The following is a 20,997-nucleotide window of genomic DNA, read 5'->3' on the forward strand; positions in this document are numbered from 1 at the left end:
CCATCGTTCTCGCTCGCACCAGGTTAGATCGCATACTTCAGCAGCCTGAAGATAACTGTTGCGCAATCTTGACGTGCCTTCCGCCTCCGCCTCGAGCGTGACCTCTTCTCTCCTGTGTCGCGTCAGTCTTTCAATCTGCAACTCCTAACTTTCCCTTGGCGAAGTCACCAAAAGGCCAACGACTTGAACTTCTGCGCTCCGTGAATATTTCTACCGGGTTGTGTAACAAATAGACTGCGCATCTGAATTACTATCGACCTGGTTGTCAAACTTTTGAACGATTTTCTATTACAAGAATATTACAGGGCTCGAAATATACAAATAATATTTAAAACAATATCTAACAATACTGTTAATCGTATCCTCGAAAATGTATGCAATCGTGCGTACGTAATGGCACAATTACCATAATCAGCATCGCAAATGATTCTTCTCACTTTCTTCTCCTGGGAATAAAAACTATTAAATGTCAAACATAATTACTTGTTTACTTCATCTTAAAAAAAGCTGATCGATTCTAGATCTTTCCTTAACTCGTTACATTTGTTTGCCTCGGATGTATTCGCAACAATTTCATATAATACTTCTCAGATACAATCGCTTGGGATGATCGAAATTCGTGGAGAAATAAATGTTGTACGAATAAATCTGCAATGTCCTCTAAAAATGATGTGTGAATCGCTGCTGATGTGGAGAAAAATTGGAGCTAGAAGATAAATTTTTGATATATATTTTTGTCTCAACTTACGTTTTTAACACGTTCGCTACCAGTCTTACAGATACGTGACGTCCACAATTTCGTAATTATCTCAAAGATAGTCAAATTTATTTGATCCCCTTTGTTGTATGAAGTCCTAGTGCATAGCATAATATCCAGAGATTCCGTGACTATCTCCTAATAAATTGTTTCAATATTTCACAAAGGAGGAACGTTTAATAAAATATTTGAACAACGAAGCTGAGGAACGAAGATAATTATGGAAGCGAACTTGTTCCTCGCGATTCATCGTGACATTACGGACGACGATATCTCCAGAATGTCGAAGGGCGTGGAAAAATCGTCAAACATTGTAGTCCCTGACGGACGAGTGGTGTCTGTAGCAGAAGAAGAGCGAGTAGAGGAGTACAGTCGAGGTCACGAGCAGGAAGAGCAGTCGAAAGATTTTCACGAGCCAGATATTGGTCTCGTCGACGCAATGCTTCTTCGCGGCGGCGGCGGTGCAGAGAACGTAACTCTCGATGTCGATTTCCGAGGCAACCGGAAATGCATCTTGGTCTTCCTCGGCGAGACGTTGCTGCAGCAGGTACACGCGATTCCTCTCTGCTGACCACGGCCTCGACGAAATTGACTCAAGGGATCGAAGTGCATTACGAACTCTCTCGTGTTCCTGTAGGATCCTGCGGAGAGAAGCAAAGGTTTTTACCGCGAGACGTCTGATCTTTCAAACACCCACACACCCCCACACCGTCACACAGCCACCGCGTCACCACCTTGTTGCGCCCTGTTCTTCGATCCGCATCTATTTATTCCCTTCTGCCGCGATTCAACGCGTTCCCGTCGCATGTTGCACTTTTTACCGCGTCAACGCGACTATAAATGCCTAAATCCTCTACGATACCATCCATCTCGACAGAGTTTACTCTGCCCGCAATTTATGTGCAAGATAGTTCCTCGAGAACTGCTTCCTTCAACCCTTCTCCATCGTTTCAGACTATTTCATTCGGAAAAAAGGAGACTGCTCTTTGTCTTAGATTGCAATTTTTGTTTATGAAATTCTGCATAGCGTTATCTGAAGCTGCCGATTTTAAAAATAACTCTGACTCGTCATTATTACGTCAGCTAAATTATTATGCTAATTTTTGAGTCTAGCTTGGTGAGCTCGGCAACGTAACAAAAATCAAGATCTATATGGGCAGCATTTTTATCAATAAATCGCTTGATTTATTTCCGATGCCCTCTAGCTCCCACAGTGGCCTACAGTATTTAAAGTCAGAATGTGTAATTTAATTCTCGATTTCGAGTAGAGATGTTTAACGAGATAAAAAGACACCAGTAAACTGAACGTTTTCGAAAGTTTCAGTCTTTAGTCCAAATAAAAAAAGTGCTTGGAAACTACGCTCTCGAGAAATAACTGACTAATTAAATTTCGTACAGTCTCTCGAACAAGTTGTTCCCTGGAAACTTTGCTGATTCCTATGCGACTCTTCGAATTTTACGCAATACGAGGAAGCTTTGCGTTACGATGATGGTCGTTGACGTAACTCTGACGAGCGCAGGAGACTCTTTCGAGCACCGTACTTGGATAAAGTGCACGAGAAGTTTACAAGGGATTCACTTCTATCGATTCGTTCGATCAATCTCGTAAATAGTTTCGAGCTGTTGCTGCTGCTGTCACGAGACACGTAACTATGGTCTGCTAGCCAATTAATTATGAGTATTATTCCCCTAGCCAATCGATTAATATAATTGCACGCGAAAGCGAGCGACGCAACTTCTCTGGACCAATATACCCTGAATGGTGCAACAAATAATAGCCGGACCGCACAGCAATCGATACAGTATTGGTCAGGTTTGGTTGCTACATAGTTTCACTCTTTTTCTAGTAAAGAATATGCATATACAGGGTGTCCCAGCTATCTTGACCACCTTGAATATCTCGCTTAGTTTTATTAATAGAACAAAAACGTTATAGGACAATATTAACTTAACCGAAGGGGCGATATAATGATTGGGAAAAAACTTTTTTCAAGGTCATTTTTTTCTAGATATCAACGTCTTAAATTTTTTTAAAAATGGAACTATATCTCTTCGATGACATATTATACAATGACCTTCGTGTGACCTTGCGTATGCAAAAACCAAAAAGCATTACAGGTATTATCAATGATTAATTTACTACATTAATTGGTTTGGTTGAACTACTTTATTTCAATAAATGTTCGAAATGATGAGAAAATAAATGATTCTCACTGATAATACCTGCAAGGCTTTTAGGAATTTTTAATACCCAAGGTCACGCGAAGGTCATTTTATAATATGTCATTGAAGAGGACTTAAAAAAAGATTGATGACGTTGATATCTAGAAAAAATGACCTTGAAAAAGTTTTTTCCCAATCATTATATCGCCCCTTCGGTTAAGTTAATATTGTCCTATAAAGTTTTTTCTATTACTAAAACTAAGCGAGATATTCAAGGTGGTCAAGTTAGCTGGGACACCCTGTATATGAATATATATAAAAATTTCAAGTATTCATATAATTAAATATTCAAAATTTTAAGAAATCGAATTTTCTTATTCTTTCATGTAGATTCAATGTTTTCTACGCTCAGCAGAATCGTACTTTTAAACAGTGCTGAAATATGTCTTCCGTTCGATATGCATTGTTCTCACAATCAAATGGTTCAAAAATGTTTGCGTGGCCCGTTCGCAACAGTTTGACAGAAGCAGCAAGACTTAATTTGCGAAGAAAAGCCTAATGCTGAATCGCACGTCACCGCAAAGTTTGCACACACACACATACCCAGAATCCCGACGAAGTGTGCAACCCGTTTGAGAATCGTGGTGAAGTTAAAGTTAAAAGCGGACCAGTTCTCTGTCCGGTACGGCATTTCACAACGCGGACGTGGTGGCGCGAATCGCGTACTTCAATGAGGGAACTGTCAAGATTTTTCGGGAAGTTTCGGCAGCCGGTGAACCGAACTCGCGATTTTTAAAAGCAATCAGAGAACGAATCCACAAGTTCCCGTCCCTCCTCCTGGGGGAGGAAACGAGTTTCCTTTCGACTGTTTGTCTTTTTGCCTCCCTTCCGTGCCACTCTCCCTCTTACTACGTCTGTCTAGCCAGATACCGCGGACGAACTTGTTTACTTTGGTATTCGGTTAAATCGTAGTTCGAGATAACTTTTACTTTTTTACCATTGCATCGCACTTGAAATCTCTTGCGCCTCACTAGAAAATCAAACTTTTTCGAAAATATCTCTCGAGGCTTCTTTCCACAGCTAGTCCACCGAATTTCGCAAATTCTGTCACAAACTGTGACAGTGGTATAAATTATTGGGCAAGAGCGTTTCGCCCTGACACCTGAAGTCGAGGTAAAAAGTTTCAATTTCTCGATAAGTTCAACATTTAGTTCGATTTTCAACGCCACAAAATTAATTTGTCAGCCAATAAAAACATTCTGGCAGTAAGCTAATCCCATCTGACTAAAATAAAAAAAGAATCAACTGAATCCGTACAGCAGTTTCCGAAACAAACATTCGCAAGCACTAATCTTTTTTCGTAATGATCAACAAAAATGAAAAATTCAACGGTCCATTTTCTGTAGAAAATGTAATATTTAATTTTGTAAATATTTAATTTTGGAAAGAGTTGACCCAAAGAGAAGGAGGCTCTTTCTTCGAAATCGTCGCTGGTGAAAGGTTTTCGTGAAGTGTTCAGCGAAGCGTTCTCGCGTGTCAACAGAATCCTTTTGGAAGCGGCGAGTCAGGGAAATCGAGGATATCGTAAATTTCCAGTTCGTTATACCTTTTCTTGGCTCCGAAGAGGCCGAGAATAGTGTCGCTAAGCAAGGATGGCAGCCACTCGAATAGCATCACCAGAATCCAGTAGAAGATCGCCGAAGATGTCATTCCACGGAACCCGAATGTCGGGTATGTAAACTTTTGGTTGCCTCGGCCGCCTTTCTTAATCAGCTCGTCCCACGTACAGCCGATCGAAATCGCATTGTATACCACCGGACCTTGCACGTTCTTTCTGCAAAAAGATTGCAAAAGTGTGTTCAAACAAGTCTACACACAGCCATACTTCTTCAGCTCGAATTACAACCCTTCATACTTCGCTCTTTTTCTTTTTTATCAGCACGGGACTAGCACTAAAGTTGATTAGGAGACTGTTGGTCTTTATGCAAAATATACAAAGTACATATACGCATTATGTTTCGATTTCCGTGTACATATTAGTTTATATAAATATATCCATATACTTGTTAGTATATGCGTATAACGTTCAACAAAAGTGACTTTTGTCTAATTTCTATGTTCCACAGTGAGCTTAGAAAATTTTTATTTGCAGCAGTTTTTTATGGGAACTCTTTTAATCATTTTAATACGTTTGAAATCGTGTAATAATATTCTAAGATTTTTATGTCTGTACAGTTTTGTATTTCATCTATATCTAAAAATCAGTAAACAAAAGATTAGTCCCGAATATGTGCTAATCAATAACTAAATAACCAAATTTGATTTGCCCAAGTTTGAAGTTTATTTTGCATCCGGTGCAGTTTCTATCTTCCGAACGAGATATAATAGTTGGTGTCACTTTCTGTAGGAACCCGTCCGCAGCGAAACAGCGAGCCGGCGTTATCTGCATTTTCATTATTATTTCCAATGGTGTACCCGTTCCTTCTCCCATGGAAATAAATCGTTCCCTCGATTAAATTTCCTTTTCCGCGTCATCTTATTAACTGGCAAGCATTTAAACGCAACAGGGATTTCCTGCCAGGTAAAGGGAACGTTTCATTAAAAAATGTCTACCCTCAAAGCCGCAGCACTGACAGGATCCATTCGAAAGGGAAGATCTTGCAATTTTGAGAAAGACATTAATGCTTGCAGTTCTATTCCTGTCTTGAAATGTTACACTGGGCCTAATAATATTTTGCTTCCAAAATGTATTTTGCATTTCACATCTTGTATTATTTTTTAACACTTCGAAAGAAGCTCAATAATTTGCTTTCAAATAATAATTCTACATGAAGTTATATTCATTCCACAAAATTTGTTGAACTATGAATAAAACAGCTGACTTTTAAGAAGACTATTACAAAATTGTTATTTTGCATAAAAATCCGAAGTCCGCTTACGAATATTGAAATTACGCTGAGCCTAATCGGATCCAGGGTACAATTTCGTTTGTATAAATATTTTGCTTCAAAATTGTATTATTTTTTAACACTTTACCTTAAAAGAAGCTGAATAATTGGCTTTCAAATAATAATTCTAGATGAAGTTATATCCATTCCAAAAATTTGTTGAACTATGAATAAAACAGCTGACTTTTAAGAAGACTATTACAAAACTGTTATTTTTCATAAAAACTCGAAGTCTGGTTAGGAATATTGAAATAAATGCAGCTACAGAGTAAATCTGAATTTTCTGTTGTATGAAATGATTAGGGGCAAAGAAGTTAGAATGACTGTAGCAGGAGGAAATGACTTGGCGAGGGGTTAACGCGGCTGAATGCCGGAAACACGTGCGCTGAAACAGTTAGGTTCTGCCAGGGCGCGATGTGGCGGCGTTCAAAAGAAATTTGAATGCTCTCGTGAAACGGAACCGCGTTCGTTTATCGTAAACTGTGCTCGCGGCGTTTTATAGCGTGCGCATAAAAGCGCGCGCGCGCGTCCTCTTAATCGTTTTACGTCGCATTCGTATCGCCGTTTATTTAGTTTTAACCGATCCTTACGACCGCCACGAAACCGTCCGCTTTACGTAATGTCTCTTTTCTAATCCGCAACACGCTGTTGCTGCCTTACTTTCCCTCGCCTCGGTTTATTGCTATATTTGTCGGGGAACTATACCGGGAAAGACAGAGAAAGAGAGAGAGAGAGAGAGAGAGTTACGTCGAGCTGGCAATATTTCTTCCCCGACTTCGTTAACTTTCTTGGTTTACGGTTGCATTTAGAAATTTGCCGTGTTAGTATATGGAAACGATAATGAAACTTTGATTGAAACACTAACCATCGACGATTTCTTAATCGTGTGTAAAATTTACGATTCCCGGATTTCTTAAGAAATTTTTTTCATGGTAGCACAAGTTGTTCGTAAGCGAATAGAGCTGGGTACGTTTCAAGTCAAAAGTGTTGACAGCAGTGATTGAAATATATTTGTTGGAATCGGATAGTACGTCAAGATTTATGTTTTGCCTTGGAATTTCCATTCCTGAACATTTTTTATACTTAAAGAATTCGGCTTCTCTTAAGGTAATTAAATACCATAAATATACCATGTCGGTAATTTACAGGTTCAAAGGAATCCCGATTACATAATTATTCATCTTGGGAATAACGGGAATGTTAGCAAATGTATGTATAAACTTTTGGATGTCGTCGTTACTTCTTATTGCTTTTTATTCGTTATTGTCTTATTTAGATAATAATACACCCGTGAAAAATAATGATACAGGAAATAAACAGGCTCGCTAGATTTGCGATAATCGTACGCAAAAGACCGTAAAATTGTTGTTACGTGGCAGCCAACAACTGGCAAGAGAGAGACCCCTCCTTTCACCAATTATAATACTCACAGTAGTGTTTGAATAAAATGTTTGCAAAAAATTAATAAGAACATCAAAAATTCTCCTTTGAATACCATACCATGACCTTCGGATGACCTTGAAGTACCATCTAAGAAAATCAAGGTGGCCTTGGCATTAATTAAAAAGAAAATTTTGGAACTTTTTTTATTGCAATGTATAGCCAATCGAAAACTGATCGACTTTCGTTTAAAATATCTTTTTGTCCGATTATCGCAAGCACTTAATTGAAAAATCGTGAGATGTATTACGCGGGACACCCTGTATATTCATTATAACTAAAATTGTTTAGATTAATTGCTAAAAGCAGAAGACTTAATAAAGTGAAAACAATATATCGATGTCCTTAGACTCTTTTCATGTCTTCGCTTTTTTAAATTGCACCAACTCGTTTTTGCCATAAATGCTTAAAATCCGGTGTAATTATAATATCATATTATCCTCGAGGTAAATATTAGATCATGAATAATTTCCGTTTCTAGGTACAAATTAATAATAATAATAATGTATTTACCGTTCCAATGACCCGATCAATGGCAACAGGCGATGGCAAATATTGGCGAATATAGATTAATATGTATTGTTGCCCGTTTCATTGCGTAGCCACCTTTTAATTGTAGCTGTTCACATTCTCCTTTTGATAATACAGCACGATTTGCTCATATCAAAGCTTGAAAGCGTAAAATATGTCTTTATCAAAGGATTAAGACATGACTTACTTCGCTATCATAATTAACTAGATAGTTCTACTTGAACCCAAACAAGCAAACCATTGCAAGAATTTTAAGAGCCACTGTACATCCTATGGAAAAATGTTTTTTGCCAGTCAGGTTCAAAGTTGATAAATTTCTACCTTTATCCTTCCCTCTTTCTACCTCTGCTCATTGATCTATCCTCATACTGCCAATATCCCCGTCATCCCAATACCCCGCGGCATTCTATCATCCGCGAGTTTACCTGAAGGTCTGCATCAGGAATACACCTGGGATGAATCCGCGATCAAAATATGTCTATCCCGATGCACGCAATAATCCCGTGGATCGCTCGTGCGGATCCATGACTGTTTGCGATCCGTGGCAGCATTTAGCCCGGATCAAATCGCTTTGGTCAAGGTATGGGGTATAGGAAGAGGACGGGAAGATAGAGGAATAGAGAATCACGGTGGTGGGAGAGGTGGGACAGGAGATAGAGAGAGATGGAAATGGAGTACTTACGCGGTGGCCCGTTCCCAAGCAACGGCGATGAGGGTGTTGACCGTCAGGTCGATTGGAATGATTTCCGCTTGGAAGCTAGACTCGCCCAGGGCGAGGCCCGCGCCGACCATGAACGCTGTCGGCCCTTTGAAGACGTCCACGAAGCCGGGTACCGGCTCCCGAAGAGCTGGCCCGACCAATGGAACTCGGACCAACGCAACTGGTCCGTCAGGTACCAGTTCATTCTGCAAGGACTCGCCTATCTGACCCTTGTGCCGGAACAGGCTCGACATTGCTGCCAACGCTTCCAACTTTGGCAGCTCCTGGCAGAACTCGAACATCGCGTCGTGAGGGCCTGCTGCGTGGAATGCCACGCTCACTTTGTTCAGCTGCTGCCTATCCTCTTTGCTCATCCCCAAACCATCGTATAATAGGTTACCTTCCACTGCCTTCACTCGGTTGATCGCCGTTGGGTCTACCAGGCGCAGCCTCTCGAACCTGGAAAACGATGAACAAGGTTGAAAGACTGAATTTGAATGTTGGCGTCTTTGATCCGAGTCTTTGAAGTTTATGGAAGGAATTGGCTAGTGAGCAACAAATATTCGGTGAAAGTGGCTAGCCAACATTCGATTTAATATCAACGTAATGCTGACCTGATACTGTTTTATACTTTCACTTATACTATACTAGTCATAACTTGCCTTCCACGTTAGCTATATGTGAATCACACAGTTTTATCATTACAAATGGAATTCAATTTTTGAGGATTCAATACCTTGTGTACCTCAGGACTTACTAATATTCTGGTTATTAACCCTCACACGTTCTTCGGGGTTCAGATAAACTCATTTCTGTTTTTGGATGACGTAGGATTCATTTGTATGTGCGTTGTAAGCGTTTCTTTGAAATGTAACATTACAAATAAAGCATAACGTGTTCTAATACAATTTGAAGCGGATCTGTGAGATTGAGAGATGATGAGAGAGGACTTGTGAGACGATCCAGTGGTTTCGGGCTCGAAAGTGCGCGCTTCACGGGGGCGCCGAAAATCCGTCGACGGGGGAGCGTGCCAATGAAAATAAATTTCGCGGGCAGTGAAAATGCTCGGCTACCTCGTAGCAGTAGACGTAGCTTGAGTTTTGCCTCGCGTGTCTTACGATGCAACCGCTGCAATCGTTACGGTGGACGATCACGTAACGCTGCGATCCAATTTATACGTGTACGCCGCGCGTGCACTAGTGCACTCGAATGCATCGTATCGCATCGAGAGAGCCACGTGTTCCGGGCCGCGTTATTCTCTCGTTCCGGGGGGAAAAAACAGATTTCGCGGCATGCTTGCCTCCGACAAAAACCGCTTGCAAAATACACAGCCGTGGACCAAATTAAGTGGACAGCCGCCAGTAGAGATAGGTAGCAATCGAGTTTCATTGACCCTGCCGTGCCGTATACAGAGCAGCTCATTAAGCATAATTCACTGGTGTAATCGCTCGGGTTTCGTATCAACGTTTTAGCTTGGAATCATGTAGAATGTATCAGCAATACTATGAAAATAGCTCGTTGCGCTGAAGCTACTCGATCAAGAGCGGATAAAAACGCACTCCTTTATTTATTGCGAGAGTTCCATTAAAGTCTCACTGAATTATTTTCAGGTCTGAATGGGTTGAATTGGCATTGTTTTAGAGGGTGGGTAAATACGAGCTGACATTTAAAATAGCCCGTCCTATTACCAGTTTAATTAAAAACGTTTTAAATGGATTTGACCACTAAAGAATTATTATGTCATTCCAAATAATTCTTAAATTGCTAAATGAAAACTATAAAATGAAAAATATTATGTGCGACAAAAATACTTTACATAAAAAGTTTGAATTTTGGAGTTTTGGTTACTTGTAGGTCGTCGGAAAAATTGATTTCCAAGGTTCTCGTTATTATTCACCTGTACGAGCACGTAACTGCATAATAGTTTACCAGGATATTCGCATAAACGGACCGGAGTTCGATTGCGCGTAAAAATCGGCTCGCTTTGTTATGACACCGCGGTGGGCTGCAGATTAATTTTGGTGGTCGCTTTATAGCGTGTCACATGTAATAATAGAGGCATTGAAATTCGACGCGACAAACGATCAGAAAGCCATGGTCGAGTGCATGGAAAACTGGTGTGTTTGTCCGGTTAATTAATGCAAACGGTGGTCGTGTTTGTAATTCTCGGCCGTAATCGGAAGGAAAACACGGCGCTGGCATACACATTAATTGGTCCATATTCGACGCAATTATTTCCATTTCCGTTAACCTGCCGAAACTCGGAACATGTCGATCTTGCCCCATATACAGTCCCGGAGGAACGAGTGCATCGATATGCAGGTGTACGACCATTCACCGAAACGTAAGAATCGACGTACGGCGCGTTACGTGCGCGACGAAAATCAGGATGCAACGGGAACTAATTTTCTGACCGGTTTCATGAACTTTGCAGGCCCGTTTCGACATAGTCGATGTAATAGAAACGACTCACTACTGTCGATCAAATAACCGGTTCTTGATGCTTTATTTCACGATTATTATGGCAATAAAGATGCCAGCAAATAGTGACATCAATTTAGTTGTAATAAAAGTTGCAGAAAATTAAATGAACGATACCGATCATGATTTGATGTATTTATAACGAAGATGAATGGATTGAACATAAAACATGAAAATATTAAACGAATTTTTAGATATGATTACACTACTTTTGACTTATTCAAATCATTAAGAGAAGAAGTGGATGTTTATGCTCCTCTTGTTTCTTGCATAAAGAAGTAATAATAGATAGAAATTCTGAAAAAATAATATTAAAAAGAATATTGTGTACCATCCTACAAGAATTTTCCATAAGTTTGAAATACAAATTGGATCCTTAAGAAATGAACAGCTAAATTGTAAAGAGATCAACGCTATCTGTTGAATTTATATCGGTTTCTAAATATCCATTTTTTGAGGATGATGTTTCATAAAAATTGCAATTTGAACAAACATTTAAAGATAAATGGATGTACTTCCAAATAAATAGTAGTCTCGTCTTCACTGAAATAAATCAACACATACCTTTACAACTGTTATTGGCATTGTAAAATTGTTCTCGTGAGTAATTATTGTGAACAGACTGAATAAAAATCGGAGGAAATCTGAATGAATTTGCTAAATGTATTTATAGCTACTGTATCAGTGGCGTGTATGTTCGTCGAGTGTTGAGATCTCGACAAGACGATTCAACGATCATTGTTCCCGCGCGGCGTTTTCCCGATTGATTGTTTGCGTAGGTTTGCGGTGTCTCATTTGCGTTTCCCCGGCGGTTGCAAGGTGTACAGTGCATCCTATCGTTGTAATCAGTCGGTGGCTGCGCGGCGCGATGCATATTCGTTAGATATTGCGGGCGACTTTAATCAGCCATTCGTTAGATGGCACGGCATTCCATTCTAATCATGGGTTCATTAGACGCGGCGCGCGCAGATTAGCTTTTCATTAGTAATTCAGTGGCTGCCGGTGCGCCACGCCGCACCGCGCCGGGATCCGTGTCAATTTATTTAGTCGTTCCAGATATGCAATCAAAAACGGATAAAATTAACCGTCCTCCGACGCGTCCCGCTCGAAATCTACCGGAACGGAAGTGTATGGATGAGTAACACTCTTAAAAGGTATTGCCAATTTTGTCTGCAATTAAAAAACATTATCTGCAAGCAACTAAATTTCGCGAAAAGTAGACGTTTCCAATAGTCTAAGAATTAAAAGAATATATTATATCCAATTTGCTATAATTATTGAAGAGGAGATAAACATTCTGCTGCGATCGATGAAAAAAATTTGTTCAACAATAACGATTCCAGACTGTCGCGTTAAATGTCAGCAGCGAGTACAACGCAACGTCGCGATTCCACGATTCAGCGCGGTCAAGTGATCCGGAAATAAAACGGCAGGCAAAAAATTCCGTGAAAATTAATTACGTTTCTTCGGATCCGAGCAAATCTCCGCCCTTCTTCTTCTCTCCTCTTTCTCTCTCTCTCGACAGATGTATTTCCGTACACGATGTCCCCGGCAAATAATTATCCTTGCTTCCTCCGAGGCAAATCATCCGGAGGATAATCGCGACGTCTGAAACGCGAAATGGAGAACTGCGGGCCCGGTCGACCGGCCGCTTTATCCTGCGACGTGCTCGTTAACAATTGCGTTCCGAGCAAAAACACTCGAACGCTGATACCTACTCTAACTTCTCGGTTTTGCATTCTACGTAATTACATTGCGGATATTCATGCAGGATAAACGTTTTCCGCGAATGTTGCCTGAGACAGAAACGAAATAGTTTGTTCTTCGCTTCATGAATTTTGTCAAGTTGAGATCATCAGCATTTTGATGTTCTTGTAATCCTCGGTCGGAGGACATTTCCCACAATTATACAGTTCACGATGTTCAGAATTGTTCATAGCTTCGTCTATCAATGTTTTTAAACATATTTTTGGAGACGCGTTTTGTAGAGTTATTAATCATTTTATAGTTTTTAAAGCACGTTTCATACCGAGGAGTCAAGAAGACCTGTTTCATCCTGTCGTCCTTACTCAACCCATTCCTTGATCTGACGACAACGTAGATCTTCGTGTCAGGGAAAGATCGAAGTAGCTTCTCTATCAAGGCTCTGCCAACATCGCTGGTGGCTCCTGTGATGAGGAGCTCCCGTTTCGCGTACCACTCGCACAGAGTCATACCGATCGACTGATCCACGAGAAAAGAAAGTGTTCAGACTGCAGCCGGCTCGCCGCTGCACCTACCGTCACTATTTCTAACGTTGAACCTAAAGTTCAGTGCATATCTTCTGCCGCATCACGCTCTTTATACACGTGACTTTACCAAGAAAAAAATTTAGACTGTGAAGTATTAAGTAAGGGGATCTATAGCTGTAAAAACATATGATGTTAACACGTTCATTGTCACTGCTTCTCTTTTTTCTATTTAATACAACGTACCATATATCGGACTAGTCAAATAATTAAAAATATTGACTGATGATCAAACTACTGGATCAATTTTTGTCATCTCGATTTTTATCATCTACGTAGAGAACACTGCAGACAGCAATATTCATCACGTGTTTGAAAAATATATTTTTCATATTACTCTAATAAAATCTCTAGCGGAGATATATAAATTTAAGAAAATAAAAGTATTATAAGAATTTAAGAATATCCACTGTTTTCATCTCGAGGGAATTATTGAAATTATTCAAGAAAGAATAACAATTTTATTTGCTTCCTGTTTCTTGATTTCCTGCAAATGTGCCCTCTAAAATTGTGACTTCCAGTTAAATGAATGCACTCGTATTCAAGTACAATATAAATATGCAACTCTACTGTCATTGTGGACAGAGCCTAACGCACCTAGGCCACGCGATCAGGTCGCTATGCAGCTGCACGTTGCAAAATCGCGAGGAAAGTTTCGCGTCCGAGAAACCGGGAACACGGGCTACGTTGGTTCAACAGGCTCCGATCCACTTTCGGCAAAAAGACCAAGTATCGACGGGACCGAATCAAAGTAACTGATTCCCGACGAGAGTGAATTAAAGTGACTATTCAAACCGGACCGCGGAGGGCAAAGTTCCGCTGGTCGGTAATCTGTCTGCCAATTTGCTGCATCGATGACCGCTCGCGAGTTATCCAGAAAGAACCAAGGCTCGACTCGTAGCCAAGCTTACGTTGGTCAACCTACTCGAAGACCCCGGAGAAATCTCTCAAAATTCCGAACTAAATAACGAAATTTCGGACTGCTTTTCCACGACAGGAGACCATTTCCATGGCTACGTTCTCGGACTCGTTTCGCATCCGATCCGATCCTCGAATACACGTACACCGACCAAAGTATCCTTAGGAGTTCCCTAATGCGAGAGTCGTTTCCTCGAGAAATCGTTAATCTTGATTAAGAACTCTTTCAGGAGGAAGTCGCCTAACGCAAGACCCCACTTACCGTCGGGTTCTAGAATTTTATTAAATAATTGAAACGTAGCGATGGGATTCAACCCGTGAAAAGTTTAAGGAGAAATTAGTAGTGGCCACCACAAAATAAAAAAAATGTATAAGTCATAACAGTTAACCCTCCCGCGCCCTGGTTTGAAATAATTAAGCAGGTATGTCGCAATGAGATAGAGCGCTTAAAGGGTTAATTAGATCTTGTGGCTCGAGACGTCCCCCACACTTGCGTGACCCCTGTTAAACTCGGTGCGTCGAGGACCAGGAGCGGACCGTCCTTAATCGTGCAGAGACGTTCCGAAGACGTTCGGAACATCTTCATGTAAATGAGAGCACCGGCACGCTCGCCAAGATTCCCAGCAACACGGAGTCTGCGTGGAACCGTGCTAACCACGGCAAAATTAGATGCTTCAACGTCGAGCGTTACACGCTTATACGCTTGCAAACGTCTCCAGAGCGTTTTACCAACTGCATTATCGTTTCGGATTCGCAGATCTACCCGTTTTTGTCCAGAAAAAATTAAATTAATTTGAATTTGTTTGTTTAAGAATTATCTGAGTGTAAGTACGGGAAGCTAAATATGTGTATACACGTGTGCTAGTGTTGCTGAAGAGGGTTAGAGCAGCGAAATTTTTTTCTTGAAAATGAACTTCTCCCGCTGGATACTTCCGATAAGGGAGCCGGAAATTCGAAAACCGGGCATCATCTGCGATCTCTCTCCTTCTTCGTCGATTTCTCTAACCACTGAGGAAACGTTGGCCCAAAAGTGGTTCTCGTTGGCCATCGTCGCGCGTTACGGAGCACTATACAACCCAGCAAGGAACTGGGGAGCACTAGAAATGGCAGCCGAGCAAGTGGAAGCTCATCGAACTCCCAGCCCGACCGATTCTGTAGCCGAAACGAACCCTAAACTGTCTTCGCCCTTTACCGTAAAGGTATCTTCCGGTGTCTGTGGCTGGGGAACGTGGTGTCAGGTCAGTGGCGAGTACGATGCTTTTGACTGACCCATCTCCGTTGCAAAATCACTTGAAGAAAAGCTACAGATCTTTTTAATAGGTTCTACTTAAATCGTAAAACTATTTTTTTAAAAAGAATTGAATTGCATTTTCTTTGGAAAGTTCTCACATTATAAATTTCATTGCAAATAGGTACAGAAACGGCCTTGTAAGTAAAAGCTTTAGTGTGATTATTTATGAAGTGTAAAAATCACAATTTTTATATAACGGAAATGGTCGTTGCAACGAATATTAATTTATAATATTTCTATATAATAGATTATTATTATAGATATTATAATAGACACGTTATTAATTTATAATATTGACATGGATAATTCACAGTATAATAAAGCTTGTTTATGTTTTTCAACAAACGTTCTAAAGTAAATTATTCATCTTTATTATACATATGCTTTTTGAAGAAATTCCCAAAGATCGATATTTCTTTCCAAAAGAGTGCAACACGACCAAATATATTCACGAATAAAACGATCAAGTTCGTGCCGAAGCTTTTTTTAGAAACGAAAGATAACTGTTTATTTCGATCCCCGATAAAAACAGCCGCTGATAGGCGGTTTCGCGTCAACAATAGGCACGGCGGTTCGCCGAACGTTATAAATATTAAACAGCGGGTCGCAGAATTCGTTGAACGGCGTGCTTTGCTAAATAATTCCGGGGAAATGAAACAATCATTAATTTGCATTTATACAACGGGGCCGGCGCAGCTCGTCGAGCCGGGCGAATTAGCGTTCAAATCGAATAATATTTTTTCAGAAATAGTTATACACTTCTGAAGCTAATCGTATCTCGTTCAAGCAGCTAACGCGATGAAATGACGCAGACCACCATAGCTCGCGTCGAACGGAATAATTCGAACTGGAACGCCGCGGAACGAAGGATCGCGCGAATTTTTTACGCATCCGGCTAGTCGACGCGATTCCTCTGTAACGTTCCCGTCTATATGCGAACGCCGGCTTTATTTCCATCTATGAATATGTGCATTTTTCGGGACGCGCGTGTTTCGCCGCGTAGCAGAATGTACTTGTTCGCCGTGGCTTTATTCTCGTTGCAACTGCAACGCGGTTGTTCTACGTTGTTTGCGAATGCAGAATTTCCAGAATCGCTCCAATTTGGAAGGAGCCACGCGGCCGCCGGACCGAAAGACGTCGCGACGCCCTGACGGACGGTGCTTATCAACCGACGTCGATAAGCTCGATCCATGTCGACGCCAATGTTTACCTCCTATCACCACTGTACTCCAATCGTACGTTTCGTTTCCTTCTTCTTTTTTCCTGTCGGTCAATCCACGTTTGTTTTGCAAACTTCAGCACACCTGTTTGCATACTAGTTTCTTTTTCTGTTTCTTTTTAGTGTGATAGTTTGGAATTTCCGAAAGTTAAACATTCCATTCTGGAAGATGGACAATTACTGTTGAGTGTGACTCGTGATCAAATAAAATCTACGAAATACCTCGTAGCGGAGGGGACAGTCGTTTTTCGTAGATCGTACTGTACCCATTTTCTTAGTTCAAGGCTTTATTTTTATTCATTTCTTTTAGATTAGATTCTATCTCACTGCATAACATTAAGTCGCAATATTCTTACGTCTTATTATATTATTTTCATATTGTTTCATTTGTTTCGCAACTATCGGCACACCTGTTTCTCTATTGCCACTGCAATCATAGAAATGTCATCTCCTGACGTAACAGGTCTCAACTCCATCTCCTTAAAACTTCATACTACTTCATCCATGGAGTCAACTTGAAATTGAGAGAAAGTCTGGGCTCTCTTGACATTTGTATTCCTCTGTACTAACATCAACAACTTTCTCTACATACACTGACCATTGCAGGTCTTAGTGCAAAATAAAAATTGTCTGCATCGATTACTAACAATAGAAGCGAATCTTGTCATAAACGTATAAGATCCACAGTCTACTGATCATCCATAGAGATTTTTTGTGTTTGAATGTGAACAACAATTTTGCTAGACATATCGAAGATGTAAAAGTAGAAATGAGATTTTATCTTGCGATTGCTACCGAGAGAAAAATGATTAAGATTCTTTTGACACAGCACAGCCATTAAGAAATCCTCAAACAGGTGCACGGCGAACAAAGTGTTGAACGTAACGCTGAATGTAATAACTCACGCTTAGAAATAGACACAACGACTTTCTACAAGGAAACATATGAGTCACTCTATTTGCTAAACAGATTCCCGGCAGCTCTGCTCTAAAATCACCGACCCTTGCCGCTGTTAAATAATTCCGAAGTGCACGCGTCGCCGATTATGAATAGGACGATATTCGTTACAGAGCGGAGGACTCCAGGATCGCTGTCGCAATTACCGTAAGCGGTTTTAGGATTTGCAATTCTGATGGGGCCGCCGGAGTCGATATCGATCGCTACTTAATAGAACGCTGGCGTGTTCGGACAAGGACCGAACGAGATTAGAAAACCTTCTCCGGGGAAACGACGCCGTTATTTAACCCGGCCAAATAGAAAATCATTCGCCGATTCGGGACTAATTAACATCCACGATTTCACGCGATTCGACCCAAGAATATCGCCTGTCCAACAAATTCCAATTTTAAAGTAGCCCGAACGTTGCTTACAAGCTTGGAATCTCGATCGAGATACCAATCGATTTTTGCCAAATGAAATGAATTTCTGCTAAATGAAATTCATTCGATTCTGCGCCATTGCAGATTGCACAGAGTTCCAGCGGATGTAAGCTGGATGAAGCTGCAATTTTGTGATCTTCAAGTCGAAACTGAATTCAGAAGAATTGATCGATGTGACTCTTTTTCGTGTAGTCGCTATTTATTGGAGCAGAAAGTATATTACATAATTTTATAGAATTGTATGGTATGAAAGATCAGTATATTTATAAAATTTTTATATCTTTTTATAAAGAATCACACTTTCTTTTTTCTCTTCATATTATAATGTCACGTGTATTTGTTTTTTTCGAATATATTGTTTGGTTGCGATGTTTTTATGCGAAATGGACCAGCAGCTCTCTGAGCGATTGCATTTTCCGCGACAGTAAGGAGAAATCGGCGAATCATTGAATTTTTCAGAATTTCCACGGAGGATCGCGAACAACTCGCCAGCCGTACAATGCACCGGACTGCGCGAGTTAATTACCGTAAATTAATAAGCGCGCCGATGCGACGGGCGACGCGACATTACCATGAAAACGATATAACGGAGAAAATATCGCAACCGAACGAAACGACGTATCATTGACTCGGTGCAAAAGCAAAATATCTGATTTACGGGACACTCGCGCTCGCGGCTACATTTTCAGCTGCAATTCGTTGCAGCCCGTAATTGCGCTCTAAACGAGGGCATCTCATTTCGCCCGGTCAACGATGCCGGCTCGACAAAAACGATAAATAAGCTGAATAATGCGTGCGCGGACACTATTTCTCATTGCGCTCGCAGTTACTTATCCCCGCGCTTGCAAACGCATCCGCGAAATCCGATCTGCCAACTCAAATTCGAAAAAGATTTCGAATGGATCTGGAACTTGTCAAAATTCTGATTTGCAGGAAGATTTTCCATCCAAGACAAGAATCTGAATGCTCTACAAATTCCGAGGTCATTTTTTCGGAATTTCAAAAAATATGTTCGGACATAAATAATACAACATAACATGAACTTGAAACGACCTTGATCTTCAATCTGAAAGACAGAAGATTGTCACATTATAGTTCTTTCAACTCATCCCTTCAGCGACTATAACGGAGTACAACAAAATGTATAGGGTGATTGTTAAAGAATGCAAATTCACCTTGATATTTCATAAAATGTGACCTATCAAAAAATCAAAGTGGCTTCTACAATATGTATAGCAAGTTTCACTTCACACATTTTCCGATAAAATCAAGAAACAACGAATTAGTTCAGGCAGTAGTTTCTACTGACTCGCTTCGCATACCAAAATGATTTACTGGCGTAAAAACCTAATCGTTCATCATTAAAGAATACTGTACAAGAAACGAAAGGCTCTCTCACGGTCGTAAACATATTGGCACACAAGCTGCCTTGCGCGCTGATTCTGCATGCAGGAATGTCACGTTCCGCGAAAAGCAATAACAAATCAGTTTACTAGAGTCGAAAGTTCCTGGTTGGTCAGACGAACACTTTCCATGCCGTTCTGATTTCTGTGAAATAATTTATAGAGACGGAAAGCTTGCGTGAGGATCCATGATCGCGATCGACCAAGCGCCAACGCAATTCGCGTAAGTCGCGTCACGTCGTTGGTCCCGATTATGCAACTCGCTGCGGGTCGAATCGAAAGTGAGATCGTTGCTTCCAGCGAGCGATCGCGTGCCATGACGCGAGGACGCCGCGCCGACTCGGCTCGTAAAAGAAAACAGGAAACGTCTAATCGTTTCGTCTGAAATACTGCTTTTTCCGGCTCGTACAGGGCCAAGATTCTCTAATCGGTCGCAATCACGGAACCGGGAGAGCTACAAGTAAACGTATACAGTAAACTCTCCATTATCGGAACCTCAAGCGACAGCTGTTCTTTTTTATTGAAATAATTATACTTCTTTATTAGGTAGCGAATCTGTATGCAAAATAACAAATTTCCGTACCTGTTCCAAGAAAGAGAAAGCACTTTGAAATTTCTTTCCTTCTACAATAATTTTAGTAGGTTAAAAAAAGTGCAATTATAGTCTCAAATTTTTTTGATTTGCCTGTTACTCTAAATTGCAGTCACTCATTCCTTGCCATCCATAAAATCCGCAATTTATTCATTCCATTGAAATTAATGAGATGTAAGTGTTGTCTATTTAAGAATGTTCTACCATCTTGCAATGTCTTTATTTTCTTTTGACGTACAAGACCAAGCTCGTTTCAATAAAATTATAATTTTATCTCGAAACCTCGGAGAATGAATTTCCGCGTTGAGTAGAAGCAACTTGGACAAGCTAGATCAGAAGAATAGCTCACGGTGGCTCGTCTAGATCGTGTCTACTCGTAAATAGGTCGCTTCTCGACAGAATAGTCAGCATTTCTAAAGAGAATTTGTCCAACTCGAAAAAGGTCCGAGCCCGGAACGAGCAGCGTTGTAACTTAGAGACTGGAACACGGAGGAAGCAAGTCGAAAGGACACACTCGGATTAAATCTCTTAAGAAGAGATCTTCGCCGAGACGTATCCCAAAAAATCAACACCGCTTTTAGTCGGAGTCGGAGTCGTAGTAGAGATCAAGCGGTCCCGAATTGCTGAAAGACACGAGAGAGAAAATTGCTCGAATCGGTTCGAAACGGTTTACGCGAAAAATGAACGGCTCGCTTTCACGTCGACCCCCGGCTTGTCTCCCTTTGACAGAGAGGGCTAATGGCGACGTACAAAAGTAACGACCGTCTTTAGACCCGCCTACGCATCACCTGCCTAATTCCTTAAAGTGTTCCCCTTTCTCTCTGCCTCTCGCGTTCTCTGTTTAGCAAAGTCCACGGTTAAATCACTTTAGCACGCGACACGGCTTG

At 40.8% G+C, this 20,997-nt stretch overlaps 2 protein-coding genes across 3 annotated transcripts in view; one reads left to right on the forward strand and one right to left on the reverse strand.

Annotated features, from left to right (window-relative positions):
- Positions 1-268: 268 nt before the first annotated feature.
- Positions 269-13,267, reverse strand: LOC143221690 (fatty acyl-CoA reductase 1). Its single transcript, XM_076447127.1, has 4 exons — positions 13,050-13,267; positions 8,522-8,998; positions 4,527-4,754; positions 269-1,398 (listed from the first exon to the last, which is right to left on the reverse strand). The coding sequence occupies exons 1-4, from the start codon at positions 13,232-13,234 to the stop codon at positions 1,062-1,064; spliced, it is 1,227 nt and encodes a 408-aa protein (XP_076303242.1). The 5' UTR covers positions 13,235-13,267; the 3' UTR covers positions 269-1,061.
- Positions 11,652-20,997, forward strand: part of LOC143221692 (uncharacterized) — a 148,525-nt gene continuing 139,179 nt past the window's right edge. The window contains exon 1 of one of the 2 annotated variants that reach the window (XM_076447130.1): positions 11,652-12,174. The gene's annotated coding sequence lies outside the window, so the exon portion shown is untranslated. The remainder of the gene's footprint in view (positions 12,175-20,997) is intronic. The other variant, XM_076447131.1, reaches the window with a different exon arrangement.

This window comes from Lasioglossum baleicum, chromosome 2 (assembly GCF_051020765.1).
Source record: "Lasioglossum baleicum chromosome 2, iyLasBale1, whole genome shotgun sequence".
Taxonomy (NCBI): Eukaryota; Metazoa; Arthropoda; class Insecta; order Hymenoptera; family Halictidae; genus Lasioglossum; species Lasioglossum baleicum.

Excerpts from the sequence above, each read along its gene's own strand:
- LOC143221690 (XM_076447127.1), bottom strand. The coding sequence starts at position 13,234 with ATGACTCTGTGCGAGTGGTACGCGAAACGGGAGCTCCTCATCACAGGA. Across the intron at positions 4,755-8,521 it reads GCTTGGGAACGGGCCACCGC|AAAGAACGTGCAAGGTCCGG; the intron begins GTAAGTACTCCA and ends ATCTTTTTGCAG. Across the intron at positions 1,399-4,526 it reads CTCTTCGGAGCCAAGAAAAG|GATCCTACAGGAACACGAGA; the intron begins GTATAACGAACT and ends TTCTCTCCGCAG.